Source organism: Melozone crissalis, unplaced genomic scaffold, assembly GCF_028551555.1.
Source record: "Melozone crissalis strain CALT ecotype California unplaced genomic scaffold, PUWL_Pcris_2 ptg000054l_1, whole genome shotgun sequence".
NCBI classification, from domain to species: Eukaryota; Metazoa; Chordata; class Aves; order Passeriformes; family Passerellidae; genus Melozone; species Melozone crissalis.
Genome location: NW_026535832.1, coordinates 139,457 through 167,269, shown reverse-complemented (window position 1 = coordinate 167,269; position 27,813 = coordinate 139,457). Strand labels below are relative to the sequence as shown.

The window sequence follows — 27,813 nt, the reverse complement described above, 5'->3', positions numbered from 1 at the left end:
CCCGTTGGTTTTGGGGTCCCCCCTGGCAGGGGGCTCTGTTTCTGTCCCTCCTGGCTCCCTGCCGCCTGCTGGGTATTTTTGGGGCCATCAGGAACAGCCGGGAGCCACGTCCTGCTGCATCGGGCTGGGCAGGTGCCACCTCCCAGCGGGTCCCCCCCAGTGTCGCTGCCACCAGCTGCACCTCACCCTGCTCGGGGGTGGCTCCAGGAGGGGACAGCACCAGGGAGGGGCTGGGGCACGGTGTGGGGTGGCTTTGGCTCTCACAGGTCCCTCGGTGGCACCGTGGCACGTCCACAGCACTCGTCTGGGATGCTCCAAGCTCAGCTGTGTCCCTTGGTGGCACCGTGGCAATGCCACACTGCGAGTTCAGGATGCTTCGGGCTCAGCCACGTCCCTGTGTCCCTTGGTGGCACCGTGTCACAGCCACACCGCGTGTTGGGGATGCTCCAGACTCAATTATGTCCCTCAGTGTCACCGTGTCACAGCCACACCGTGCGTCAGGGATGCTCCAGAGTCACTTCTGTCCTCAGTGTCACCATTTCACAGCCACACCATGTGTTGGGGATGCTCCAGACTCACTTGTGTCCCTTGGTGGCACCGTGGCACAGCCACACCATGTGTTGGGGATGCTCCAGACTCAGCCGTGTCCCTCGGTGGCACCGTGTCACACACACTGGGATGCTCCGTGCTCAGCCGTGTCCCTCCGTGGCTCCCCGGGCGCTTCTCGGGCCGTTTTGCCGCGTCCCCGGGCAGAGCCCCCCTGCCCTTTCGGGAGCAGCCGCCGCCCCGGGGCCGGCAGGGTGGCCGGTGGCACCGGGCCAGCGAGGGGCCACGTGCCCGGCCCGCAGGCACACCGGGGGGGGCCCGGCTCCGTGCGCGGCCGCCGGAGCCAGACAGTTGTTTAATTTCCCAGGCGCGGGGCGGGAGGGGGATGGAAACTTTCCCGGGGCCGCCGGGGCCGGGGCGGCCGCGCTCCTCCCGCTCCGCACCGGGGCCGCGCGGGGGTCGCTGAGCCGGGCCATGCTGCCCGCCGCGCCCCGCTCCCCGGGGGCCTCTCCGGCCACGTCCCCCCGCAATTCTCCCGTGCTCTTCAGGAAGCTCCTGATGAACCAGAGCATCCGCCTGCAGCGGCGCTTCACCGTGGCGCATCCCCTCTGGTAAGGGGGGACGCTGGAGGGGTGGCACCGGCCTGTGCTGCCGCCGGGTGAGGGGACAAGGCTCCCCCCGAGGCTGCGGCTCGTCCCCGGGGCTGTGGGGACGCGGAGGGGACAGCGGTGTCCCCTCGTGGTCAGGGGGAGGGGGCTGAGCACGGCCACGCTGGTGGCAGCGACCCCGGAGGGGACAGAGGGGACTTTGCCCCCAAATCAAGGCACGGACGCCGCCACCGCGGCTCCTCGCTGCCCCCGCCGCCTCGGAGCTCCGCGGGCTCGGTTTTGGGGCGCCGTGGGGCTCAGCACATCCCTCCTCGGCAGCCACAGCCGCTGTTTATAGCGGCCCCCCCGGCACGGACACCGCTCCGAGGTCATTCACGCCCAGACCAGGGGGGTTCATCGGGCACCGACCCCGCGGCAGGGGCCCGTGTCCCCCGCGGTGGCAGCGGGGTCAGGGTGGTGGCACGGGGCCGTCGGAGGGACAATGCGGCTTTGTGCGGCCGGTACCATCGGGGATGGGCGGCCGAGGCACGAAAACAAGGGGCTGCGGGATGGCATGACGCGGTGCCGGCTGGCACTGCCACCGCCGCCGCCGGGCACGGCCGCGCCACAGCTGCCGGGGCTGCCGGAGCGGGACGATGCTGCCGGGCGGCCGGTGCCCGTCCCGGAGGCACTCCTGCATCGGGTACGTGCGGGGACACGCTGGGGACGCGGTGGCATCCGCGCTTCCCGGAGCTCTGGGGCGGTTTGGTGGCGGCGGTGGCGGTGCGGGAGGGGACAGGCGCGGGGTGGCCCTCGCTGTGTCCCTGCTCTGCGCAGCCTTTCCCATGACCCCGCGGCCGGCAGGGTGGGTGAGGCGGCAGGGCCGGCTCGGGGACACTGCAGGGTCACCATGGCTGTCCCCTGCGCCCCCCGGACGCGCACGGCTGCCAGGTGACTCCGGCTGGGGTGCCCTGGGCTGCCGCCAGCGCGTCCCCAGGGGCCGGGGCTTGGCTTCTGCGGCGCTTTCTGTCCTTCGATGTCCCCTGGCTCTGTGCCGGGGCTGGGATATTGTCCCCTCCATGGGACACGGCTCCTCCACACGGGGCTGATGGAGGCTCTGGAGCACTCGGGGCCGTGGTGACAGGTAGGGCAGGGACAGGCAGGTGCCAGCCCTTCCTGGGGTCCCTGGAGCCGGGAGCTTCAGGGCAGTGGGTGCTGTCCCAGCCGGGTGACATGGGACAGCCTGGCTCTGCTGCTCAGTGTCCCAAGTGCCAGCTGAGAGCGTCCCTGTGCACCGAGCTGTGCCCGTTCTCAGCAGGTGCCAGCAGGGCCAGGCTGGGCACCGCTGTCACCACAGGGTCACCAAGCTGGACACAGCGGGACGGTGGCACAGAGAGCCCCGCAAACCCGGCGGCATCCCCGGGGCCGAGGTGCCCGTGCCAGCCCTGTCCCCTCTCCCCCCACAGCTTTGACCTGGAGAATGGCCCCCCCGGGAGGGGCGCCCTGGACCCCCAGGCCAGCCCGGGCGCGGGGCTGGTCCTGCAGGGCTCCTTCTCGCACGGCCAGCGCCGCGAGTCCTTCCTGTACCGCTCCGACAGCGACTACGACCTGTCCCCCAAAGCCATGTCCCGCAACTCGTCCATCGCCAGCGACCTGTGAGTGCCCCCCAGCCCAAATCCCCGGGACCCCCTTCCCTGCCCTGCCCCGGCTCACGCTCGCTGTGCTCCCGCAGGCATGGAGAAGACATGATCGTCACCCCCTTTGCCCAGGTAGGTGCCAGGGGGACACAGAGGGGACAGGGCTGCGGCCAGCAGCGGGGTGGGGGTCCCGGGGGGGTCGCAGCCCGACCCCAGCCCCCTGTCGCCCCCCAGGTCCTGGCCAGCCTCCGCACCGTCCGCAGCAACCTGAGCCACCTGCAGGAGCGCGCTGGCATCAAGTGAGCGGGCAGGGGTGGGAGGGCGAGGATGGCACCGAGTGGGGACCCCGGCCCACCCCGCTCTGGGGGTCGCAGCTGCTGAGCCCCCCGTGTTTGACAGGCGGGGATCGAGCAGCAGCCTGCCCTCGGGGAGCAAGGCCAGCCTGTCCGGTGAGTACCGGGATAAACGGTGGCGGGGAGGGTTTGGGACGTGTCCCCGTGTCCCCAGGCTGTGTCCTGCCGTGCCCTGGGGGCGCAGCCGCCTCCCCCAAGCCGAGGCAGAGCTGCGGCTTTGCCCTTTGGGATCCATGTCTGGTTTTCGGCAGCTCCTCCCGCCCTCCGCGGCGGTGGAAAAGCTCCGGTTGACGTCAAACCTTCCATTAATAAAAGGCCGGCGGTGAGCGGGGCCCCGCGGGAGCCCGGCTGCCCCCGGGGCTGGCTGTCACCCCACGGGACAGCGTGGCACGCCGCGTGCCGGGGCTGCCGGGCCACGGGGACATGGTGCCGGGGCTGAGCCCCGCTGCCCAGGCACGCCCGACCCCCTGTGCCCCCCCGTGCCCCGTTTGGGGGGTGCTGGGACAGGCTGAGCCCCGCTGCCCAGCCATGCCCGACCCCCTGTGCCCCCCCGTGCCCCGTTTGGGGGGTGCTGGGAACCCCCAGCCTGGCCAGTCCCCCGATTTGGGGTGGCACCAGCCCCCCCGTGCCGGGTGGCCGCGCTGCTGGCGGGTCCCTTGCCAAGCTGGCGGGTGTCCCCAGCAGAAGATGCCCACCAGAAGCTCTCGAGGGAGACCCTGGAGGAGCTGGATTGGTGCTTGGACCAGCTGGAGACGCTGCAGACCAGGCACTCGGTCGGCGAGATGGCCTCCAACAAGGTGAGGGACCTTCTCACAGTCACCCTGGGGGGCATGGGGACCCCAGAGCCCCCAGGGATGTCCTGCCAGCCCCCCACGCCCCTGACCCTGCCACCCTCCCGCAGTTCAAGCGGATGCTGAACCGGGAGCTGTCGCACCTGTCGGAGACCAGCCGCTCGGGGAACCAGGTGTCCGAGTACATCTCCAGCACCTTCCTGGGTGAGGAACCCGCCCCAGGGTCACCTCCTGCTGGCAGCAGGGTGGGCTTTGTGTCCCAGAGAGCTGGGGTGCCCACGGGGATGATGCCAGCGGAGGGTCCCACTTGCTTCTTGTGGAGGAATGGAATGGGGGGACCAGGGGGGTTTTTCTGGGTGTCCCAGTGGGATTTGTCCCTCACATGTCACAGCGTTGTCCTGGCTGGGAGTGCTGGCTCATACTGGTGCATACTGGTGCACTGGGGCTGTTGGGGCTACAAGGAGTGGTCAGGGGTCCCCTGGTAGATGTGTGGCCTGTGGGTGGGGGTGAAGTAAAATGCTGCAGCCCCCCAGTTGTCACAGTGTGACCCGTGCCTGTCCTCGGTGTCACCCGGGGAGGTGCTGGCAGTGACACTTGGCCTGCCCGTGCCACCGCAGACAAGCAGCACGAGGTGGAGATCCCCTCGGTGCTGGCCAAGGACAAGGAGAAGGAGCGGAGGAAGCGGCCCATGTCCCAGATCAGCGGCGTCAGGAAGCTCAAGCACAGCTCCAGCCTGGCGGCCGCCGGCATCCCGCGCTTCGGGGTGCGCACGGAGCACGAGGCGCTGCTGGCCAAGGTGGGGACGTGGGGACAGCCCCGGCAGGGGTGACCCCCCGAACGAGGGGTCCCCAGCAGCAGCCCCCCATGGATCTCTGTCCCTCTGCTGCCCAGGAGCTCGAGGACACCAACAAGTGGGGGCTGGACGTGTTCAAAGTGGCCGAGTACTCGGGGAACCGCCCGCTGACCGTCATCATGTACAGCATCTTCCAGGTGAGCCTCCCACCGCTATTACAGCATCTTGAGGTGGTCGCTGGGGGTGAGAGAAAGATAAGAATCTTGTTTTTTGATTAGAAGGTTGGATTTATTGATATATGATATATAATACATTATAACTATACTAATTAGAATAAAGAGAGAAGTTGCAGAGCTGCTAAGCTAAGAAATAGAAAAGAAAGAAAGAATTTATAACAAAGTTGTGTCTAGGGACTCTGTCCCCAGCTTGCTCTTGTGATTGGCCCTTAATTATAAACATGGGAACATGAACTAATCACAGGTGCATCTTATTGCATCTACAGCAGCTGATAACAATTGTTTACATTCTTCTTCTGGGGGTCCTTGCTTCCCAGAAGCTACAGAAATTTGAAAGAAAGGATTTCTGTGAAAAATGTCTGCGACACACCGCGGTGTCCCCGTCCCCGTGCCCGCACGGGGACGAGCCACCTGTGCCTCCCTGCAGGAGCGGGACCTGATGAAGACCTTCCGCATCCCCGTCAACACCTTCATCACCTACATGCTGACGCTGGAGGATCACTACCACGCCGACGTGGCCTACCACAACAGCCTGCACGCCGCCGACGTGGCGCAGTCCACGCACGTCCTGCTCTCCACACCGGCCCTGGAGGTGATTTCCGGTCACCTGAGGGCACCCAGGTGTGCTGGCCGGGCTGGCACGTGTCCCCAATGCCGTTCCCACCATTCCCAGGCTGTCTTCACGGACCTGGAGATCCTGGCTGCCATCTTTGCCAGCGCCATCCATGACGTTGACCACCCCGGGGTCTCCAACCAGTTCCTCATCAACACCAGTGAGCGGGGGCTCAGGGATGGACCTGGGGGATATTGGGGGACCCCAGGAGTGACCCCGTGGTGACCAGTGCTGTCTCACAGACTCGGAGCTGGCCCTGATGTACAACGACGCCTCAGTGCTGGAGAATCACCACCTGGCCGTGGGCTTCAAGCTCCTGCAGGAGGAGAACTGCGACATCTTCCAGAACCTGAGCAGGAAGCAGAGGCAGACGCTCCGTAAAATGGTCATCGACATGGTATGGGGGGCTGCAGCTGCCCAGGGTGGGGTCTGGGCTGGGGGACCAGGCTGGGACCCCTTCCCACCTCTGCCTGCCCAGGTGCTGGCCACGGACATGTCCAAGCACATGAACCTGCTGGCGGATCTGAAGACCATGGTGGAGACCAAGAAGGTGACCAGCCTGGGCGTGCTGCTGCTGGACAACTACTCCGACCGGATCCAGGTGGGGACACACCTGGGCAATCCTTCCCAACGCTGCAGGTGCCCATCCTCTGGCCTGCAGGGATGTCCCATTTGGTGCCACCACCATCCCAAACCCATCAAGGGGGCCAAGCGGGTTCGTGGCCCAGTGTGGGTGGCCCTGGGGGACAGAGGACACGCTGTCCACGCCCGCAGGTCCTGCAGAACATGGTGCACTGCGCCGACCTCAGCAACCCCACGAAGCCTCTGGAGCTGTACCGGCAGTGGACCGACCGCATCATGGTGGAGTTCTTCCACCAGGGGGACCGGGAGCGGGAGAAGGGCATGGAGATCAGCCCCATGTGCGACAAGCACACCGCCTCCGTGGAGAAATCCCAGGTGAGACACACCTGGGGACACCTGGGGACATGGGGACACACCTGGGGACATGGGGACACACCTGGGGACACCTGGGGACACATCTGGGGAAAGGGGGACACACCTGGGGATATGGGGACACACCTGGGGACACACCTGGGGAAAGGGTGACACACCTGGGGACACCTGGGGACATGGGGACACACCTGGGGACACCTGGGGACACACCTGGGGACATGGGAACACACCTGGGGACAGGGGGACACACCTGGGGACACCTGGGGACACACCTGGGGACATGGGGACACACCTGGGGACAGGGGGACACACCTGGGGACACACCTGGGGACAAGGCAGGTGCCAGGCCCGGGCAGGGGGCTCAGCTGTGCCTCCCCCCAGGTGGGATTCATCGACTTCATCGCCCACCCGCTGTGGGAGACCTGGGCCGACCTGGTGCACCCCGACGCGCAGGAGCTGCTGGACACGCTGGAAGACAACCGCGAGTGGTACCAGAGCATGATCCCGCGCAGCCCCTCTCCTCCTCCCGAGGCGCCCGCCGCGTCCCCCGCCGCCACCGACAAGTTCCAGTTCGAGCTGACGCTGGAGGAGGAGGAGGAGGAGGAGGAGGAGGGTGAGTCGGACACGGAGCTGGAGGGCGCCGAGAGCCCCCTGGACGAGGACAACAGCGGCTCCAAGACGCCGGGCACGGATGACTCGGAGGCTGCCGACACCAAGCGCCCGTGCCCCGGCCCCGGGGACGTGGACAACCGGCGGGCGCTGCAGGGGACGCTGCCCGAGGACGGCGGCAGCGGGGGCTCCGTGCCAGGGCCCGAGGGCAGCGAGGGGCTGTGCCTGGACACGGAGGGCAATGTCACATTCCTGTCCCTGGGCACGTAGCGGCACCGGCCCCGGGCGACGTGGGACTGGGCACTGCCCTGAGCAGGGCTGGGGACGCTGGGGAGCACTGGCACTGCAGGGACTCGGGGGCACCCAGGATGTGTCCCCGTCTGGGAGCTGGGCAGGTCCTGACAGGTACGAGGATGCTGCTGGCCTTGTCCATGGGAAAGGTCCCTGTCCCCTTTAACAGAGCGTGGGGACACTGCTGGCCTTGTCCTGGGACAGGTCCCTGTCCCTTCAGACAGGGCAGGGGACACTGCTGGCCTTGTCCTGGGACAGGTCCCTGTCCCCTTTAACAGGGCTGGGGACACTGCTGGCCTTGTCCTGGGACAGGTCCCTGTCCCCTTTAACAGGGCATGGGGACACTGCTGGCCTTGTCCTGGGACAGGTCCCTGTCCCTCCAGACAGGGTGTGGGGCAGCCCAGCCTGTGCTCTGTGCCCAGCCCAGCCCTGGGGCCATCACACCCCACAGGGCTGCAGGAAGGAGCATTCCAGCACTTTCCAGGTGTCCCCTGGCAGGACGGCAGCCCCGTGGTGGCACCAGGTGGGCAGAGGGTGTGCCCGTGACCCCCCCAGCACGAGGCACCCCCAGGCATGGCACGGGCACGGCTCAGTGGTTTATTTATTTGGGGGATAAGTTCACTTTTTAAAGCCTTTTGTAGCTCACTTTTTACTACGAGCCTCCCCGAGGCTCACACACATTTTCGGGGCGGAAAGATGCATTTTTTGGGGGGAGGAAAGTTCCATTTCTGCTCTGTCATCACTCCAAACGCCATTTGTACTTCACATTTCGGACCCTGGCGGGTGCTGCCACCACCCCTTACCCCCATCTCCGTTATCCTGCCTGGGGCAGGGTCCTTTGGGATTCTTCCTTCACCTCCCAGAGATTAAACCCGGTTTGTTCCACCCTTAACCTGAGCCTCTGTGTGTCACGGGAGCCGCGGGCAATGTCCCCAGGGACTGCCGTGGTTGGCGGCCCCGTCTCCCGCCGGGCACCGGGCAGGGCCCGGCTGTGCGCTGGAACAAAAGGCGGCTCCTCCCTGGAAACGCCGATCCATCACTGGCAAACACGACCTGCTAAGGTAAATATTTAATCGCCGGCTTGGCGCGGCGCGCAGGCCGCTCCCGGCTCTTCCGCATTGCTGCCCACGGTGATTTATCCCCGCAAACGCGGCCCCACCCGGGGCACTGCCCTGGCACGTGGGGCCCTCGCCCCCTGCCTGCCCTGGCAGCAGCAATGGAACCTCGGCTGTTGATGGTTTTTCACCAGCCCAGCCTTCCCCGGGGTTTTGGGAGTGCCGGGTCTGCAGGGGTGGTGGCGGCTCGGTGCCATCGCTGTGGGTGCTGGATGCCCCCCTGTCTCTGCAGGTAGGGACGGGCTGAGGCTCCGTGCTCTCAAATGCCTCAAATCCAGATCCAGCACACATCTGGAGCGGGGCAGGTGGGAAAAGCCCTTTTTATCCCTGTTTCTGGCTGGGGGGCTGCAGCATGAGAGCAGTGGGGCTGTTGGCTGGAGAAGGTGATGGAAAATGGGCACGGCAGCCTGGATTCAGCCCTGAGCCTGAATCTGTCCCTAGTTGTGGATCCATCCCTGAGCCTGGCTCCATCTCTAATTCTGGATCCATCCCTAATTCTGGATCCATCCCTAATTAATTCTGGATCCATCCTACAGCTGGTTCCATCCCCATCGATGGGTCCATCCCATGGTTCCATCCCTGCTCGCCCACCCCATCCCGTGCCACCCCACCGTCTCTGAGGGCCGTGCTCCACATCCCCGCTGCCCACCCGTGCCCACCGCGTCCGGCTCGGTCCTGCCGGGGCTGTGGGTGTGGGATGAGCCTGGGCAGGGGCCAGGAGCTGCACGGGCACGGAGAGCACGGAGCCCCCGGGCGGGGCAGGGCAGGGCAGGGCCCGGGAGGCTCCGGGGCCAGGGCGGCGCCGCTGCCCTCAGGCCGCCATATGCTGCCGGCCCTAATCCCCGCTGGAGCCGCAGGGCGAGGGAGGACATGGCCGCCCACCTGCGCACCAGCCCCGCCTCAGCGCCAGCCGCCCTGGCACGGCAAGGATCAGCCTGCGCGCCACTGCAGGCCTAGGGAAGGCGTCGCGATAGCGCGCCATGTCGCGACAGGGAGGTTGTCAAAACTCGTCCCCCCCTCTGAGCGGGAATGGTTCGCGCTACACCCCCGCCGGCGCAGGGGTGGTTCATCCCGCGCCCAGCGGAGCGCGGCCGGACCGCACCACTGCGCGGTGCCGGAGGGGGGAGCGGCGTCCACCACCGCGCCGGGAGGGGGGTTCTCCTCCCCCCCGTCCGCCCGCTGTCCATCAAAGCGCGCCGCCGAGCCAATCAGCGCCTCCCTCAGGGGCGCGCCCGTGACGTCCATGCTCATTTGCATAGCTGAGCCCCGCCCCTCAGCCGACGTCACCCGGGCTCCGCATCTGCTGCAGTCGCTGCGGGGAGGAGGCGGCGGCGCGAGCGCGGCAGAGGTGAGACCCCCCCCCCCCACCCAGCACCGGGACCCCCACCGGGACCCCCCCACGGGCACACCCCCACCGGGACCCCCCCGAGACCCCCTGTGTGCCCCCCGGCACCGGGAGGGGAGGGGCGGCTGCAGCGGGGGAGGCGGGAGGCGGGGGGGGATGATGATGATGATGGATGCGGCGCGGGGGGGGCTGCGCAGGGCCTGGGGGGGGTCTCGGTGCGGCGGGGACCGAGTGGGTGCAGCGGGGTCGGGCCTGCGGGGAGGAGCAGGAGGTGACCCCCTCCCCATCAGCACTCTGACCTCCCCCCAATCAGCACCCTGACCCCCCCCATGAACACCCTGAACCCCCCAATCAACACCCTGACACCCCCATCAACACCCTAATCCCCCCGAGCAGCACTCTGAACCCCCCCATCAATACCTTGAACCCCCCAATCAACACCCTGATCCCCCCATCCGCAGCCTGACACCCCCATCAGCACCCTGCACCCCCTCCCTGCATCGCCCTGCACCCCCCATGAGCCCCCCCTATCCATCCCCCCTCCAGCAGCCCCCCAAAATGCCCATCAGCGCCCAGCACCCCATTCCTGGATCCCCATCCCGCATCCCTGTGCTCCATCCCGCATCCCCCCGCTCCTCCCTGGGTGCGCACCCACCTCTGTGCCCCCTTGCCTGGCATCTGTGTGTCACCCCCCGGCTCCCCGTGCCACCCCCCGGTCCCTGTCGCCGCGCTGGCCGCGCCGTGCGGGGGCACCGGGCACCGCCGCCGGTGCCATTTTGTCACCGGGAAGATGCGGGAGAGGCTGCGGCGCCCCGGCCGCACCCGCAACGCCACCAGGCAGATCCTGAGAGCCACGGCAAATACTGGCAGCCACGGCAAATCCTGGGAGCCGCAGCAATTCCTGAGAGCCGTGTTAAAGCCTGGCAGCCGTGGCAATTCCTGAGAGCCGTGGCAATTCCTGGGAGCTGTGGCAATTCCTGGGAACCATGGCAAAGCCTGGCAGCCACATCAATTCCTGAGAGCCACGGCAAAGCCTGGGAGCCACGGCAATTCTTGGGGCAATTCCCGGCAGCTGTGGCAATTCTTGAGAGCTGTGGCAATTCCTGGCACCCACAGCAATTCCTGGCAGCCGTGGTGAATCTCTGTGGCCGTGGCAAACGCCGTGGGCCACGTGCCCCACATTTACCATGGACGCACCGCAGTTCCCTGCTCTGCAGGTGACAGGAGGTGGCCTCTCCCTCTCCGAGCCCTTCAGGGCAGGGTGACCCATCCATGGCCGCACCACGGCCCATCCTGAGCCAAAATACCCCAAATCCGTGCCGGGAACCGGCTCCGAGCAGGGCCAGCCCCGTCACGGCCTCTCCCCACCCTGCAGATGGCGTCGGCTACTGACTCCCGCTATGGGCAGAAGGAATCCTCGGACCAGAACTTCGATTACATGTTCAAGATCCTGATCATCGGCAACAGCAGCGTGGGCAAAACCTCCTTCCTGTTCCGCTACGCCGACGACTCCTTCACGCCCGCCTTCGTCAGCACCGTGGGCATCGACTTCAAGGTCAAGACCATCTACAGGAACGACAAACGCATCAAGCTGCAGATCTGGGTGAGCACTGAGAGCCCCCAGTGCCCCCAGACCCCTGGGCTGGGCTGGGGCGATGGGGAGGGGGCGATGGTGGTGTGGGGAGATGGATGGTGAGGGTGGTGGTCAGTGTGGTGTGGTGGGAGTGATGGATTGTTGGTGTGGGGGTGATGGTCACTGTGGGGTGATGGTCACTGTGGGATAATCCTTGGTTGGGTGATGGTCACTGTGGGATAATCCTTGGTTGGGTGATGGTCACTGTGGGGTGATGGTCACTATGGGGTAATCCCTGGTTGGGTGATGGTCACTATCGGGTGATGGTCACTCTGGGATAATGCTCGGTTGGGTGATGGTCACTGTGGGGTGATGGTCAGTGAGGGGTGGGGTGATGGATTCTTGGTGTAGGGGTGATGGTCACTATGGGGTGAAGGTCACTCTGGGATAATGCTCAGTTGGGTGATGGTCACTGTGGGGTGATGGTCACTGTGGGGTGATGGTCACTCTGGGACAACGCTCGGTTGGGTGATGGTCACTATGAGATAACGCTCATTTGGGTGATGTTCAGTATGGAGCTGCCCCACCACGGCGGTTCCAGGCAGGGGCCGGACCTGCCCCCATGGGGAGGCCCCTTTGGGGGTGTCACCGCACCCCTGGGTGACATTCAGCCGTCCCCTGTCCCCCAGGACACGGCGGGGCAGGAGCGGTACCGCACCATCACCACCGCCTACTACCGCGGGGCCATGGGCTTCATCCTCATGTACGACATCACCAACGAGGAGTCCTTCAACGCCGTGCAGGACTGGTGAGCACCCTGGGGGGCTCTGGGCACCCCAAACTGCCCCAGCCACCCCCTCCCCGCCCCTCTGACCCCCCTCTCCCTCCCCAAGGTCCACCCAGATCAAGACCTACTCGTGGGACAACGCGCAGGTGCTGCTGGTGGGGAACAAGTGTGACATGGAGGACGAGCGCGTGGTGTCCTCGGAGAAGGGGCGCCAGCTCGCCGAGCACCTGGGTGAGCTGGGCAGGGGGAGCCCCCCACCACGCCTGCCAGCCCACAGTTAATTTAATTAAGGGCTTAATTCCCTGCGTGTAATCGCTCTGCTGTGGTACCGGCGGTGACTTGGCACCTGGTGAAAAACCACAGAGCCGCTGCACAGCTTCAGCTCTCTGTGAGGGGCTGGGGGCAGGATCTGGGGGGTTCTTTGGGTGGGAAAAACGGGATTTTGGGGGTGGTGGGGGCAGGTTGCAAACCCTTTAAATATTGAATGAGGAGGAGGAGGAGCCACGCAGGGCTGGATCTTTGACGTGGATCTTTGACGTGTCCCTTGTCCCTCTGTCCCCTTCCACACCGTCCCCCCCTCCTTCCCCACCACCGCAGGGTTTGAGTTTTTCGAGGCCAGCGCCAAGGACAACATCAACGTGAAGCAGACCTTCGAGAGGCTGGTGGACATCATCTGCGAGAAGATGTCCGAGTCGCTGGACACGGCCGACCCCGCGGTCACCGGCGCCAAGCAGGGCCCCCAGCTCACGGACCAGCAGGCCCCCCCGCACCAGGACTGTGCCTGCTAGGGGCCAGCCCCCCCAAAACCCCCCAAAACCCCCCCAAAATCTCCCCAAAATCCGGTCAGTGCGCCCCAAACCCGCCCCCCCCCCGAGCTCCTCCTCTTGGGGGTCCCGAGGGGGCTTTTGCTGCTGATACCTCCGAAAGGGCTGCGGCCCCTCTAGGAGCCCCCGCCCCAATTCATTAGGCTATGCCCCCCCCCCCCCACCCCTTAATTTATTTTTAAGCCTGGGCTGGTAGAAAACTTCCCCCCCCTGCCCCTCCTCATTCTGCTTTTAATCACTGTCAAGGAACCATCACCCCCAGCCCCATTTGCCCTGGTGAAACCCACCCACCCACCCTGTCCTGGCACCCCTTGTCCTGGAGACCCCCCTGCCCTTTGTCCTTCTCTGGGACCCCCTTTCCTGGAGACCCCAATTGCCCTGGAGACCCCCCCGTGGCCTGGGACCCTGTCCTGGTCCCCCCTGCCCTTTTCCCTGCTCTGGGACCCCCTGTCCTGGGACCCCGTGGCCTGGAGACCCCTGCCCTAGAGATGCCCCTGTCCTGGGACCCCCTGCCCTTTTTCCTTATCTGGAACCCTCTTTCCTGGAGAACCCCCTGCCCTTTTTCCTGCTCTGGGACCCCTGTCCTGGCACCTCTTGCCCTGGAGACCCCCCTGTCCTGGGACCCCCTGCCCTTTTTTGTGCCCTGGGACCCCTGTCCTGGGGATCCCCCTACCCTGGGACCCCCTTCCCAGCGTGTGGGTGCTGTGACAGGACCCCCAAATCCCCCTCCCCAACCCATCCCACCCCTTTTACCCCCAGAGCTCCTGGTGCAGGGGGCTCTTTGCGGCCGCTCCCCTGCCCCTGCAGCTGGATGGATATTTCCTGACTCTTGTTTATTTGTATAAATAGATGCTAATTTATGCTCCCGCCGTCTTCCTCCTTGTACATACAGAAATTCCTTGTAAATAGGCGTAGGAAGTGACGCTGTGCGCGTGACCTGCTGTGCTGTGGCCGTGGTGGTGCATTTATATATATTATATATATATATATTCTGATTTTTTTTGGGTTTTTTTTTGGTTTTTTTTTTTGGTTTCTCTCAGTGTGGTAAACCTTGCTTGTGAATATCACTTTTAAAAAACAAAAACCACCCCCACCCCCACAACCAAACGACGACAGAACTGTTATTATTATTATTATTATTTAAATAATAAGATTTCAAATGAAAAAAAATGAATTCAATGCATCGGCGAGGCCGGGCCGACTGGAGTGAATCTGCCCCGGTTTGGGGAGTCTATGGGGTGAGCAGGGCTGGTTTGCTCCAGGGGTTTGGGATCTCGTGTTCCTGTAGTTCTGTGCTTCTGTGGAGACTGTGAATAAGTGGATATTCCCGTAGCCATGACAGAGCTGCCCTTTATTTATTTCTCCTGGAGCGCTGTGTCTTTATTTTACAGATTTCCCTCTGTTTCCCCCCCCCCCCCAATCATGATTCCATCTCCTTCCCTCCCCCTTTCCCCCCCCTCCTCTTTTTTGTGAAGTTTACTTATGGAAGAGTTACACTGTACTGTACAAATGTCAAAAGTGTCAAAAAAAAAAAAAAAAAAAAGAGTACAATTTCCTAAAAATCACTGTATTAAAAGAAATGTTGTGAAGAAATAAACCAATGCTGATCAGAAGTTCCTCGGGGTCCCTGAGTTGCCAGAAAGGAGCAAAATTAATCAGATTTTTTTTTTTTTTAAATTATCGTGCCCCAAATGGCTCCTGCTGCTGCTGAGGGAGGAGCTGATCCCCCCTGGGTGTGTGACAGCAGGGAGCAGGGCAGAGCATGAAGGCACAGCTCTAAAAATCAAATTAAAAACCCCCATTTACGCAATTCTCATTGACACCGGCAATAATTCAGTCCTTGGGATACGCAGGGAGCGTGCAGCTCGCCCAGGGCTGGGAGCACAGGGGTGTGATGGCCCAAACTCCGCCAGGATTCGGCTCCAGCCCCCCCTGAGCCTCTGCAGAGCCGGCGGGTGCAATCACAGCCCATCCCCAGCCCTATTTATAGAGCATCCAGGTGGCTGCAGCCCCCGGAGCTGAGGGAGTGCAGCGATTCCATCCTTGAGAAAAGCACGAGGGGAAGGAGAGAGGAGCTGCAGGGAGAGCAGAGCAGCAGCCACGGCGGGGCAGGGCTGGAATGACCTGAAATCCCATCCCTTCACACCCCTTCCACCATCCCAGGCTGCTCCCACCCGCCCTGGGGCAGCCACAGCTGCTCTGGCAATTCCATCCCAGCCCTCACAGGGCAGAATTCCTTCCCCATTTCCACTCGGTGGGGCTGGGAGGTGCTGGAGGAGCAGCAAGGGCCTGCTTTGCTCTGCAGAGGGAACAAATCCAGCCAGGCCCTTCCCAGGGGCTGCAGCAGCTCCTCCTCACCCCGGCTCTGCGGGCAAATCCCACAAGAAATCACTTTACAGCTTCTCCTGCAGCAAGAGATTGTTCCAGCCCCAGCCCACGGCTGTAATTAGCAGATGAGTTAATCAGCAGCAGGCACAAGGAGGGGTGGCTCTGGCCATGCCCTCCCTCGGCTGGGGCGCTCCACAAAGGCCAGGAATGCACGGAAATCCCTCTGGGTCCATCTGGGTCCGTCTGCAGGATGCTCTGAACGGCCTCGAGCCTCTCTAGGCCCCGGCGCTGCTCGGGCTCTGCCGTGGGGGCTCCTGCCCGGGGCTGCGGGGCTGCAAAACACCCAGGGTGAGATGGGCACTGCCCAGAGCAGGGAAATAAACCATGCTGACCCTCTGCTGGGCACTGCCCAGAGCAGGGAGAGAATCCTGTCCTGGCTGTGCCCCTCAGCTTGGGAAGCACTTTGAGACGCCTGAGAGCATCCAGAGGGGGCAAACGGGGCTGGGAACAGGGAACACAAACCCTGAGAGGGAGCTGGGCGTGCTCAGCCTGGAGAAAAGGAGGCTCAGGGGTGCCCCCATCACTCTGCACATCCCCTGAAAGGTGCCCGTGCTCAGCTGGGGCTGGGCTCTGTCTGCAGAACTGACAGGACCAGAGGGCACAGCCTGGAGCTGGGTTCAGGGTTGGATATTGGGAAAACCGTTTTTATGGAAAGAGGGAGAAAGTTCTGGAATGGTTTTCCTGGGGGGGTGGTGGAGTCACCATCCCTGGGTGTGTTTAACAAAGCCTGGATGTGCCAGGGCTCAGTTGAGGTGTTGGGATTGGGTTGGATTTAATGACCTTTAGGGCCTCTTCCAACCTGATAATTCTGTGAATTTGGGGGAATTTTGGGAAGTCCTGGGGATCAGGGAGGTGGTGCAGTCACCATCCCTCGGTGTGGCACTGGGTGCCAGGGTTTGGTTGAGCTGTTGGGGCTGGGATGGACTCAATGAACTTTAGGCTGTATTCCAACACGGTCATTCTGCGAATTTTTGTGAATTTTGTGAATTGTGAGAACTCGCAGGGCTGGCAGGGGCTCAGGGGCAGGGCTCACCCTGTATTTGAGGTAGGACAGGTAGGTGTCCCAGCCCAGGGTCACCACGTTGACATAAGCCACACGGAACGGGGGTGGCACGAAGAGGAAGTTGAGGATCTGCGCCGCCGGCCACACGCTCCAGTCAGCCTGGGGAGGGACAGGGGGGGACAAGGGGGGACAAGGGGCAGTTTGGGGCTGCCCTGGGCTCCCAGCAGCACAGGGGGCGGCTCAGGGAGGGCATCACCTTGTACATCTCCCAGAATTTCTCCTTCAGCTCGTCCCAGCTCTCCTGCAGGGATTGGCCCTCCAGGGTGCCGATGGCTGCGGGCACAGGAGGGGTCAGAGGGGATTGGGGAGGGAACTGGGGAGGGAAATGGGGAGGGAAATGGGGAGGGAATTGGGGTGGGAAATGGGGAGGGAATTGGGGAGGGAATTGGGGAGGGAATTGGGGTGGGAAATGGGGAGGGAAATGGGGAGGGAAATGGGGAGGGAAATGGGGTGGGAAATGGGGAGGGAAATGGGGTGAGAAATGGGGAGGGAAATGGGGAGGGAATTGGGGAGGGAATTGGGGAGGGAATTAGGGAGGGAAATGGGGTGGGAATTGGGGAGGGAAATGGGGAGGGAATTGGGGAGGGAATTGGGGAGGGAATTAGGGAGGGAAATGGGGTGGGAATTGGGGAGGGAAATGGGGAGGGAATTGGGGAGGGAATTGGGGAGGGAATTAGGGAGGGAAATGGGGTGGGAAATGGGGAGGGAATTGGGGAGGGAATTGGGGAGGGAATTGGGGAGGGAATTAGGGAGGGAAATGGGGTGGGAATTGGGGAGGGAAATGGGGAGGGAATTGGGGAGGGAACTGGGGAGGGAATTAGGGAGGGAAATGGGGTGGGAATTGGGGAGGGAAATGGGGAGGGAATTGGGGAGGGAACTGGGGAGGGAAATGGGGAGGGAAATGGGGAGGGAATTGGGGTGGGAAATGGGGAGGGAAATGGGGAGGGAAATGGGGAGGGAAATGGGGTGGGAAATGGGGAGGGAAATGGGGTGAGAAATGGGGAGGGAAATGGGGAGGGAATTGGGGAGGGAATTGGGGAGGGAATTGGGGTGGGAAATGGGGTGGGAAATGGGGAAGGAAATGGGGAGGGAATTGGGGAGGGAAATGGGGAGGGAAATGGGGAGGGAAATGGGGAGGGAAATGCCCCAAACCCCTCCCAGTGTGAGTGGGGAGGGCAGCAGGGAGGGAAATGGAAAGGAAAGTGAAAGGGAAGGCACAGATCTGTCAGGGGAAGGGCTGGGGCTGTGCCAGGGGTGGGATGGAGGTCAGGGAATGTTCTGGGGTTTGGGATGGAGAATCAGGAAAGGTTCAGGGTTTGGGATGGGGATCAGGAAAGGTTCTTCCCCCAGAGGGTGCTGGGCACTGAATTCCCCAGGGAATGGCCCCATCCCAGCCCTGCCAGAGCTGCAGTGATGCCTTTTGTCAATTCAGCCGTGAGGTTCGCTCCGAATTCCCCCCTAACCCAGCCCAGCACCTGGCAGCACCAACCCCAACCCCTCAGCCCCCCCAGGAGCTGCAGGGCCGGGATTTGGGGCCCGGACCGGCGCCCCCCGAGCCCCCCACGTACCCATGAAGTACCAGGCTCCCATGGTGGGCGATGCCACCAGCTGGTCGATGAGCACCTTCTTGATGCCGGTGCGCAGGCAGCGCACGCCCCGCGCCGGCAGCGCCCGGTCCAGCCACAGGTACCAGTAATGCATCAGGGGACCCAGGCTGCAGCCCACCACGAACATCCTGCCTGCAACCACAGGGACAGCGCGGCTGGGGGGCAACGAGGGCACCCTGGGGGAGTGGGTGTCATGGCTGTCCCTGGAGCCCTGGATGGATCCCAGGAAAGGTTCAGGGATTTGGGATGGAGATCAGGGAAAGGTTCTGGGTTTGGGATGGAAATCAGGGAAAGGTTCAGGGGTTTGGGATGGAAATCAGGGAAAGGTTCAGGGGATTTGGGATGGAGATCAGGGAAAGGTTCAGGGATTTGGGATGGAGGTCAAGGAAATGTCCATGAAAGTATTTGGGGGAGGAATTCCTCCCTGTGAGGGTGGGGATGGATTTCCCAGCTCCTGCATCCCTGGAAGGGGATGGATTTCCCCCAGCCCTGGAAGTGTCCATGAGGGCATTTTGGGAAGGAATTCCTTGCTGTGAGGGCAGGGGACTTGTCTAGCCCCTCCCAGTGCCCATCCCTGTCCTGACAGTCCATCCCAGCCCCTCCCAGTGCCCATCCCTGCCCTGGCAGTGGGATCTGCCCCCAGCTCTCACCCGTGCGCCCCAGCTGCAGCTGGCTCTGGGGGTGCTTGCGGCGGTGCCACTCCTGCTGCAGGATGTCCCCGGCTGCCAGGAGCCCCCCGCAGCTGACGGTGTTGGTGAGGAGCAGCAGGCGGCCCGAGAACAGCGAGCGCCACGAGCGCAGCAGCATCCTGGGCACGGCCTGGAATGGCACGGGAATGGGAACAGGAACAGCCTGGGCACGGCCTGGGCACGGCACAGCCTGGGCACGGGAACAGCCTGGGCACGGTCTTGGCACAGGAATGGGAACGGCCCCAGAGTCACTGCTGGCTGACCCCGTGCCCCCCAGCTCTCCCGGTTCAGGCTGGGTACCCTCCCAGTGCCCCAGTGCCCCCCAGTAAGGGCCTGGGCACCCTCCCACTGCCCCCCAGTTCTCCCAGTTTGGGCCTGGGTATCCCTCAGTTATCTCAGTAAGGGCCTTGGTACCGCCCCAGTTTTCCCAGTACCCCTGTGCCCCCAGTTCAGGGCTGGGTATCCTCCCAGTTCCTCCCAGTGCCCCCCAGTTCTCTCCTCTGCGTGTCCCAGTTGCCCCTGCCGCCCCCTCCCAGTGCCGCCACTGCTCCACACCCCCCGACCCCTCAGCCATCGCCTCACTGTCCCCCACTGTCCCCCAGTTCCCCCCATCCCGCCCCGCGGCCCGCCCCCCGCTCACCCCCGCTATCTCCGTACCCTGCACTTACCCCACTGGGTGCCCAGCGCCCCTGCCCGGACACCCGCCCGGCTCCCGGTGCCTGCGGCTCCTCCCGGTCCCCCCCGCGCCCCCCCCGCCCCTACCGGGCGTTACCGCCACCCGCACACGGAACCGGCAGAGGGTCACGTGACAACAATGACGCCCGCTTCCTGCCTCCGCCATGACAGCTACCGAGGCACAGGAGGCCGCCATGACAGCTACCGAGGCACAGGAGGCCGCCATGACCGCTACCGCGGCATAGGAGGCCGCCATGACAGCTACCGAGGCAAAGGAGGCCGCCATGACGCCTACCGAGGCACCAGCTCGCCCAGGGGTTGCGGTGGGGTGATCTGGGGATGGTCCAGGGGATCTCCGCCGTGCCCCAGCCCTGCCCTGTCCCTGGCACCTCGGTTTGGGGGCAGCAGCGTGGCTGGGGAGCTGTGGTTTCCTGTGGAGGTGGCCATGCTGGGTGTCAGCAGTGCTGGGACCGTCGCTCTCCCCACTCTGCTGGTGCCATTGGGGACCCCCAGGTGTTGGGATGCTGCTGGGACCCTCCAGACTGTCCCCAGAGCCTTCAGAATTCTTTGAGAGGCTTCTCTGTGGAGTTTGAGCACCAGCTCTGTGTCACCTTGGTAGTGACACATCTCATTTGCTTCTCCTGTGTTTTGCAGAGGGGCTGGGGGGACGTTGCTGCTCCTCGTCCTGGGAGTTTGTCACTCCCAAGGACATCCTGGTGGGAACTGGGGCTCTTTCCCAGCGATGTGGGACAGCTGGGACAGCTCTGGCTGTGAACTGGAGGCAAAGATCCCCTCACCAACAGGAGTTTGTCTGCCAGGATTGGTGTGGGGCACGCAGGAAGGCAAAAAACTCACCAGCTTCTAAAAACATCAGCTTTATTCCAACTGCCAGGAGCCCTGCTCCTTCTCACAGCCCATCCAAAGTCTTCCTGACGCCGAGAGACAGGGCCAGGCCAGCCCTATCTGTAGGAATTGGCCTTGTGCTTTGGCAGGAAGGTGAAGCTGGGCGGGACGGGGCCCAGGAGCAGCTCACTGGGGGAAGGAATCAATCACAGAATGAATCCAGAGACCTCAAAGCCCACCCAGTGCCACCCCTGCCATGGCAGGGACACCTCCCACTGTCCCAGGCTGCTCCAAGCCTGGCCTTGGGCACTGCCAGGGAAGAAAAACAACAAAAAACCAAACCCAAGGAGGGTTCAGTGCTCAGCGCCCAGCTGTCAAACAACCCTGTGGCCCTACAGGGGCTCTGCCATGTCCCTTCTGAGCAACTGGAATGAGATTTGATGCCTCCTGACCTTATTTTGATCCAATCATCCACGTTCTGGCTGGCCATGAGGGTCTCCAGGTAGTCCCTGCCCAGGTAATAGGGAGGCCGCTCGTTGATTTTCTGAGGTAGATGTTCCAGTAACCCAACTGGGATGTACCTAGAATGAAAGGAAATGAGTGCTGGGGGTTCATTAATGAATTAATTATCGTTTAAAGATCCCCCTGGCTGGGCAGCATCACCTGCACAGGAAGGAGAGCCACTCCAGCAGGAATTTCCTGGTTTTCTCCACTCCCTGAGTGTCTGAGCCCCAGTGCTCGAGGCCAAAGTTGGTGAAGTCCTTGAGGATGTCAAACCTCTCCCTGGAGGAGATATCCCAGTGTCTCTGCTCCTTGATTTCAGTGAAAAGCCAGGGTTTGATCAGTGCCCCTCTGCAGCCAAATAAAAATAAAATAAAATAAAATAAAATAAAATAAAATAAAATAAAATAAAATAAAATAGTTATTCCCATCACTGATGCTCCTGAAGATCTGAGACACTTCCCAGCACTGATTTCTGCTTTAAATCTTCTTTTCCATTCCAACTGATACAAACTGATTTCTCCAATTTTCAGGGTGGCTTCACTGAGAGGAAATTCCATGCTTTGGGTTTGTTTAGGGATTTTTTTAATCCTCTTTTTATTTTTTTTTTCCCCCTCTGGAACCACCAGAGCTCAGGAGTGAAGGGAAACACAGGCACTTGCCTTGCAATCATGATTCCAGAAACTCCCATCTGCATGGCTCGGTTTGCATCTTCATAGGACAAAATATCCCCATTTCCTGCCCAGAGAGGAGGAGAAGCCAGAGGTCAGAGAGATCCGTGAGGACAAGTCAAAGTGAGCTAATGCAGGCATGGGATGAAATTCAGCATGGACACAATGTCCCAGGGCCAGATGGTGCAAAGAGGCTCCTGCTTTGGGTTCCCAGGGATGTTTCTGATGGATGTTCCCTTACAAGGGAAAAAGGAGCTTTCCCCTCTGTTCTCCTTCCGTTTCCCTGGAGGTTTAGGGATTTTGTGCCACAAAATCCAAGAAAACCCCTTTAAAAGCCAAGTGATTGGTGTCCCTTCCTTCTGGCACCACGTCTGGCACCAGGGGTGGCGTTCACATTTTCTGAAAAATCCCTTTTGCCAGGATTCCTCTCCTGGGAAGCTGAGAAGCCTCAGAGAAAAAGGAAAACAATAATTAATTATCCCATTTGCTTCTCCTGTGTTTTGCTGTTTTGGAATGTGGTTGGAGATTGCTTATCTAACAGGTGATTGTTTCATTGGTTTCATGTGAATTGTTTTGACTCTTTGGCCAGTCAGGGTCAGGCTGTGTCAGGGCTCTGGAGAGAGTCAGAGTTTTTATTATTACCTTTTTAGCCTTCTGTAAGTATCCTTTCTGTATTCTTTAGTATATAAAGAATATAGTGTATATATATATATAAAGTATATAAATTCTTTACTATATATTCTTTAATATAAAATAGTATCATGAAATAATAAATCAGCCTTCTGAGAACATGGAGTCAGATTCCTCATTCCTTCCTGCCACAAGGGACCCAGCAAATGCAAAACCAGGGATGCTCCAACCTTTTCCCCATGCTAAGCATCCTTGGAAACATAACTGTAACAAGGTGACCCCCATGAGGGGGAGAAATGATGAGGACTCCATGGATATCAGAAGGCTAATTAATTATTTTATGGTATTATATTATTCTATACTATATTACATTATATTACATTACATCTAAACTGAACCTGCCAAGCACTCAAACCACCATCACCTTGGGTGAACAATCTCCACGTTGCATTTTACTTTGGCACAAACACAGGCACAGAAAATGATCAGAATTTGTTTTCCTTTCTCTGAGGTTCAGAGAATGCGAACCTCAGAAATATTCTTGGGAAGAACTGTGCCTTGCTTTTCTCTGTGCAGAATAATATGGGGCTATTTCCTGACAGGCCAAGGAACCAAACCACCATCACTGTGGGTGAACAATCTCCATATTTCATTCTGCTGTGGCACAAACACAGCAGCAGCGAATGAGACAAGAATTGTTTTGATCATTCTTTTCTCTGCTTCTCTCAGGTTCAGAGGACGTGAACCCCCCAGGAACACGCTCTTTTCCCCCATTTGGAGGGGATTTGAAAAGGAAGGGGTGCCAAGGGGTGCCCCACGTACCGAACAGAGGCATGGGGCTGGCCAGGCGGGCGCACTCGGCGATGTAAGCCCAGTCCGCGCTGCGCGTGTAGCGCTGCTCCCGCGAGCGCCCGTGCAGCTGTGGGGAGAGAGCAGGGACATCACTGCAGGGACAGGGACAGCACCATGGGGCAGGGAGCCCTGGGGTGGGCCTTGGGATGGACCTTGGGATGGACTTTGGGAGAGCTGCAATGGTTTTTATGGAATCAACATCGGGACTGACCTCGAGATCAACCTCGGGATGGGCCTCAAGATCGATGAGCGCTGAGAACAGAGGTGGGTAAAGGATCTCTTGGGATCTACCTCTGGATTTACAGAATTCACAGAATGACCAGGTTGGAAAAGACCTTAAGGGTCAGTGAGTCCATCCCAGCCCCAACAGCTCAACTGAACCCTGGCACCTTGGGATCAGCCTTGGGATCAACCTCAGGATCGACCTTGGCATCGATGGGCGCTGAGAGCAGAGCTGGGTCAGGGATTCCTTGGGATCTACCTCTGAATTTACAGAATTTACAGAATCACTGGGTTGGAAGAGACCTTCAAGATCATCGAGTCCAACCCAGCCCCAATATCTCAACTGAACCCTGGCACCTTGGGTTCAACCTTGGGATGTGCCTCAGGATCGATGGTGCTGAGAGCAGAGCTGGGTAAGGAATCCCTTGGGATCCACATCTGGATTTACAGAATTCACAGAATGACCAGGTTGGAAGAGACCTTAAAGTCATTGAGTCCAACCCAGCCCCAACACCTCAACTGAGCCCAGTGCCACACCCAGGCTTTGTTAAACACACCCAGGGATGGGCCCTTCCCAAACCATTCTGGGATTCCACGCTCAGGGACCCAAGGCTCAGGAGCAGGGAGGAATTTTCTCTGCACCTCAGTTTCCCTCTTTTGTTAGCAGAGGACACTAAAAGGCAGGGGAAGGTCACCCCAATCTCATCTCCAGGCAGAGCTCCCCAGGCACCACCCCACAGCTCTGTCCCCGTACCGTGACCATGGACGCGCCCCACTCGCGGATCCTGGGGATGATTTTGTGGGCCACGTTGACCTTCTCCTGCACCCCAGTGCGGATCTTCACCGTCAGGGGGACATCCAGCACCTGCAGAGGTGGGAAGGTGAGGCCAGGCTGGACTGGGCTCCACCAGCTCAGCTCAGCTCAGCTCAGCTCCAGGAGCTCCCACTCACCGAGTTCATCCCGCGGACGATCTGCTCGAACTTGTTGGAGCGAGTCATGAGAGCACAGCCTCCTCCCTGAGGGACAAAACAGGGAGCTCAGGACCTTCCTCACACAGTGGAGAGTCCTTGGGGCACCTCAGAGTTTGGAGAAAGTGGATTCTTCAACCAAAAATTCTCCAGAGTGTTTTTCCCTCCCAAATCCCACCAGGGAGAGACAGCCATTCCCTGCTCCTTGAGCAGTTTATTCCCCTTCTCATGAGATCATAAATGGACTGGGAGCTCTGGATCAGACTGGAAAGAGCAATCAGGCAGCAGAGGCTGAGGACAAGGACTCATGGAAGGAAAACCCACCACAGAACTTCTCACCTTCTTGTAGACCAGGTCGATGGGGCAGCCGACGTTGATGTCAACAAAATCCACGTCGATTGTCCTGTTCAGCAGCTCTGCACACTTGGTCATGGTGTCTGGAAAGGCTCCCTCCAGCTGCCAGAGGGAAGGAGCTCCCCTGAGTTCCAGAGGCAGCTTTTCCCCTGGGAAGGGAGCCCCGGGTGGGCTGTGGGGGGGAAGCCTCACCTGCACCCCGAAGATGTCCTCGGTGTGGTGGCGCTTGAGCAGAGCCCACTCGGAGGACTGGCCCTGGAGCAGGTTGGTGCACACAGCCATCTCCCCACAGGTGACATCTGCCCCAAAACGCTTGCAGATCCGTCGGAACGGGAGGTTCCCACACTGCCAGGGACAGCAGGGACTGTCAGGAGATCTGCTCCGTTCCAACCGTGCCCCCAGCGAGTCACCAACCTACCGTGGTCAGTGGAGCCAGGTACAGCTTGCCCTGGATATCCAGCTGGAAAACAGGGATGGAGGAGCAGGTCAGCAGAGCTGCAGCGGTTTTTATGGAATCACAGAATGGTTTGGCTTGGAAAGGACCTGAAGGGTCATCCAATTCCATGCCCTGGCTATGGGCATTGACAACTTTCACCATGCCAGGGTGCTCCAAGCCCTGTCCAGCCTGGCCTTGGACACTTCCAGGGATGAGGCAGCCACAGCTGCTTTGGGAATTCCATCCCAGCCCCTCCCCACCCTCACAGGGAGGAATTCCTTCCATGCTCTGCCTGCCTCCCCCAGCTAAAGGCTCTCCAAGGGGTTTTATTCCCTCTTTCCATGCACAATCTCCACCACGGGACCAGGACACAAGGGACTCTCACCTTCTTCTTCTCACACGGCCGCAGCTTCGTGATGTCCTCATCTGTCAGCGGGCCCAGGGTTGGGATGGAGGGAGCACCTTCAGCTCCTTGGGAGTTCCTCACGACCTCAGGTTTGGGAGCATCCTCAGCTCCTCTGGAGTTCTGCAGAGCCTCAGGTCTGGCAGCATCCTCAGCTCCTTGGGAGTTCTGTAGAACCTCAGGTTTGGGGGTATCTTCAGCTCCTCTGGAGCTCTGCAGAACCTCAGGTTTGGCAGCACCCTCAGCTTCTCTGGAGTTCTGCAGAACCTCAGGTTTGGCAGCACCCTCAGCTTCTCTGGAGTTCTGCAGAACCTCAGGTCTGGGAGCACCCTCAGCCCCTCGGGAGCTCTGCAGGGCCTCAGGTCTGGGATCCTCTCCCTGCTCCTGCAGCACAGGGCTGTCCCTCAGGCCCTCCTGGGGATCAGTGCAGTTGGACACCTCTGTGGAGCTCCCCGTGGCTTTGCCTCCCTTCCCAGCACGCAGCCCACGCAGAAACTCCTCGGCCTTGTGGAAGCTGAACTTCCTCTTGCGCAGCTGCTGCTGCAGCTCCTTGGAGAGGCCGTTCCTCACCAGCACCTTCCCCTCCCACTGCTGCACCAGGGAGGCGTTGACCAGGTTCTGGTGGCCGTCCCCGAGGTGGGCCTGGCCGAAGCGGCAGGTGACACCGTAGGGACAGCGGCCGAAGGTGTCGAAGAGGACGCAGCGCTGGCCCAGGTCCGCGGGTTTGGCCGCCAGGTACTGGGACACGTCGTGGAGGAAGCGGCAGCGCGGCCCAAAGTGGCACTGCCCGCCACGGCCCTGGGGACAGCACGGAGCGGGGCAGGGTGGGCACGGGGCAGGACGGCACAGAGGGCTCTGAGCCTCACCTGGGATTGCCCGGGCAGGGAGGGAATGGTGCCAAGGGGAGGGATGGACATGGGACACAGTGGAGGGATGGACACAATTGAGGGGATGGACACAATGGAGGGGATGGACACACTTCAAGGAAGGTGACACCTCACTAGTTACACTCAGCTCATCCCACGTCACCCCCTCCCACCTGGTTTTTATGCAATTCCAGCCTGGTCTGGGTTGGAAAGGACCATAAATCCCATCCAGTCCTACCTACAGGGACACCTCCCACTATCCCAGGCTGCTCCAAGCCCTCTCCAGCCTGGCCCTGGGCACTGCCAGGGATCCAGGGGCAGCCCCAGCTGCTCTGGGCACCCTGTGTCAGGGCCTGCCCACCCTCCCAGGGATTAATCCCGTCCCCAAATCCCACTAAGCCAGGCAGAGCAGGGCTGTGTGTCCCACCTGTGTCACCGAGGGGCACAGCCTGCTCTGCTCGTAGCAGTTGGGTTTCATGCAGGGGCGGCTCTTGTTCTGCCCCCGGGCTCTCTTCTTTTCTGGACGCTCCTTCTCCTCCTCTCCAGCATTCCCTTGGCTCTCCCCATCCTGGCCGAGCTCCTCTGCCTTCACCCTCTTGGCTGGGGGTTCGCTGACCTGCTCCTCTTCCTTCTTCTCCTCCTTTTCCTCCTCCTCCTCCTCGCCCCCTGCCCGCAGGTAGGCGTGGAACTGCTCCTTGGAGGTGAGGAACCTGCGGGGAACGTGGGAAAGGGGGTCAGGAGGGGGTGGTATGGGGGGGAACCGGGGCAGGAGGGGCTGGGCACGGACTGGGGGGGTGTGGAGAGGTCGGGAATGTAGTGGGGGGCTTATGGAGGGGTCAGTGATGTACCGGGGGGTTCATGAAGTGACCGAACACATACCAGAGAAGGTTATGAAGGGACCGAGCCCGTTCTGGGGGGGTTACAGAGGGGTGGAGCCCGTCCCGGGGGGTTCAGGAGGGGCCGAGGCCCCGGTCCCGCACTCACCGGGCTCGAACCGGCGCCACGCCGGGCGCCAGAGCCGCTGCCATGCTGCCGCGCGCGGCGATGACGTCAAGGGCGGGGCGGGGCCACGTGGCCGGGCGCGCGCGGTATAAAAGGGCCCGGCTGAGGCGCGCTCCCTTCAGAGCGGCGGAAGCCGCAGTCGGTTGTGGTGTGTGTGTTTAGCTGTTTGTACGCCCTCCGAGGCCGCTTCGGGGACTGCCACAACCCCCTCATGAGTGTCAGGGTTGCCCAAGCAGGGAAAGAAGGCCGTTGTACAGCCCTTGTACCTTGGAGAGAGGTGTTGTCCCTTGTGGCAGCTCCTTAAGGCTTCACTTTAGGGGCGCCTGGGTGTGAGGGGGTCAGAGGTGCTGCCCCAGGCCTGGCCCTGTAATGGCCCCTGAGGGTGGGCATGGCTGGGCGGACCCCTGAGACCACTGAGTTAAACTTACAGCCGAACAGCGTCACATCAGCCGGATACACAAAGTGCCCCTTTGTATTTCCTTCAACAGTTCCCTGGTTTTGGGGATGCCTTGTGGTCCCACCTTCTGCTCCCTCCTCCTCACAGCTGTCAGGGGAGAGGATGCAGCTCTACAGGGATGTGGGGTACTT

General features: G+C 61.5%; 4 protein-coding genes across 4 annotated transcripts; 2 read left to right on the top strand and 2 right to left on the bottom strand.

The window, feature by feature from the left end:
* Positions 1-1,777: 1,777 nt before the first annotated feature.
* On the top strand, positions 1,778-7,592 carry PDE4C (phosphodiesterase 4C). Its single transcript, XM_054286559.1, has 15 exons — positions 1,778-1,836; positions 2,600-2,788; positions 2,866-2,902; positions 3,005-3,069; positions 3,170-3,219; positions 3,808-3,920; positions 4,025-4,118; positions 4,532-4,710; positions 4,806-4,904; positions 5,371-5,535; positions 5,617-5,716; positions 5,799-5,953; positions 6,035-6,157; positions 6,331-6,513; positions 6,892-7,592. The coding sequence occupies exons 1-15, from the start codon at positions 1,790-1,792 to the stop codon at positions 7,387-7,389; spliced, it is 2,097 nt and encodes a 698-aa protein (XP_054142534.1). The 5' UTR covers positions 1,778-1,789; the 3' UTR covers positions 7,390-7,592.
* A 2,200-nt stretch (positions 7,593-9,792) lies between these two features.
* On the top strand, positions 9,793-13,051 carry RAB3A (RAB3A, member RAS oncogene family). Its single transcript, XM_054286583.1, has 5 exons — positions 9,793-9,873; positions 11,246-11,473; positions 12,133-12,251; positions 12,337-12,461; positions 12,828-13,051. Exons 2-5 carry the CDS (start codon positions 11,246-11,248, stop codon positions 13,016-13,018), a joined length of 663 nt encoding a protein of 220 aa, XP_054142558.1. The 5' UTR covers positions 9,793-9,873; the 3' UTR covers positions 13,019-13,051.
* A 2,594-nt stretch (positions 13,052-15,645) lies between these two features.
* MPV17L2 (MPV17 mitochondrial inner membrane protein like 2) lies at positions 15,646-19,530 on the bottom strand. Its single transcript, XM_054286643.1, has 6 exons — positions 19,470-19,530; positions 18,763-18,931; positions 18,074-18,244; positions 16,702-16,778; positions 16,476-16,604; positions 15,646-15,714 (listed from the first exon to the last, which is right to left on the bottom strand). The coding sequence occupies exons 2-6, from the start codon at positions 18,917-18,919 to the stop codon at positions 15,658-15,660; spliced, it is 591 nt and encodes a 196-aa protein (XP_054142618.1). The 5' UTR covers positions 18,920-18,931; positions 19,470-19,530; the 3' UTR covers positions 15,646-15,657.
* An 823-nt stretch (positions 19,531-20,353) lies between these two features.
* DUS3L (dihydrouridine synthase 3 like) lies at positions 20,354-27,252 on the bottom strand. Its single transcript, XM_054286621.1, has 14 exons — positions 27,208-27,252; positions 26,651-26,933; positions 25,687-26,155; positions 25,340-25,422; positions 24,937-24,978; positions 24,711-24,863; positions 24,504-24,620; positions 24,147-24,212; positions 23,950-24,060; positions 22,944-23,040; positions 21,483-21,558; positions 20,983-21,171; positions 20,772-20,900; positions 20,354-20,508 (listed from the first exon to the last, which is right to left on the bottom strand). The coding sequence occupies exons 1-14, from the start codon at positions 27,249-27,251 to the stop codon at positions 20,436-20,438; spliced, it is 1,932 nt and encodes a 643-aa protein (XP_054142596.1). The 5' UTR covers position 27,252; the 3' UTR covers positions 20,354-20,435.
* Positions 27,253-27,813: the final 561 nt, after the last annotated feature.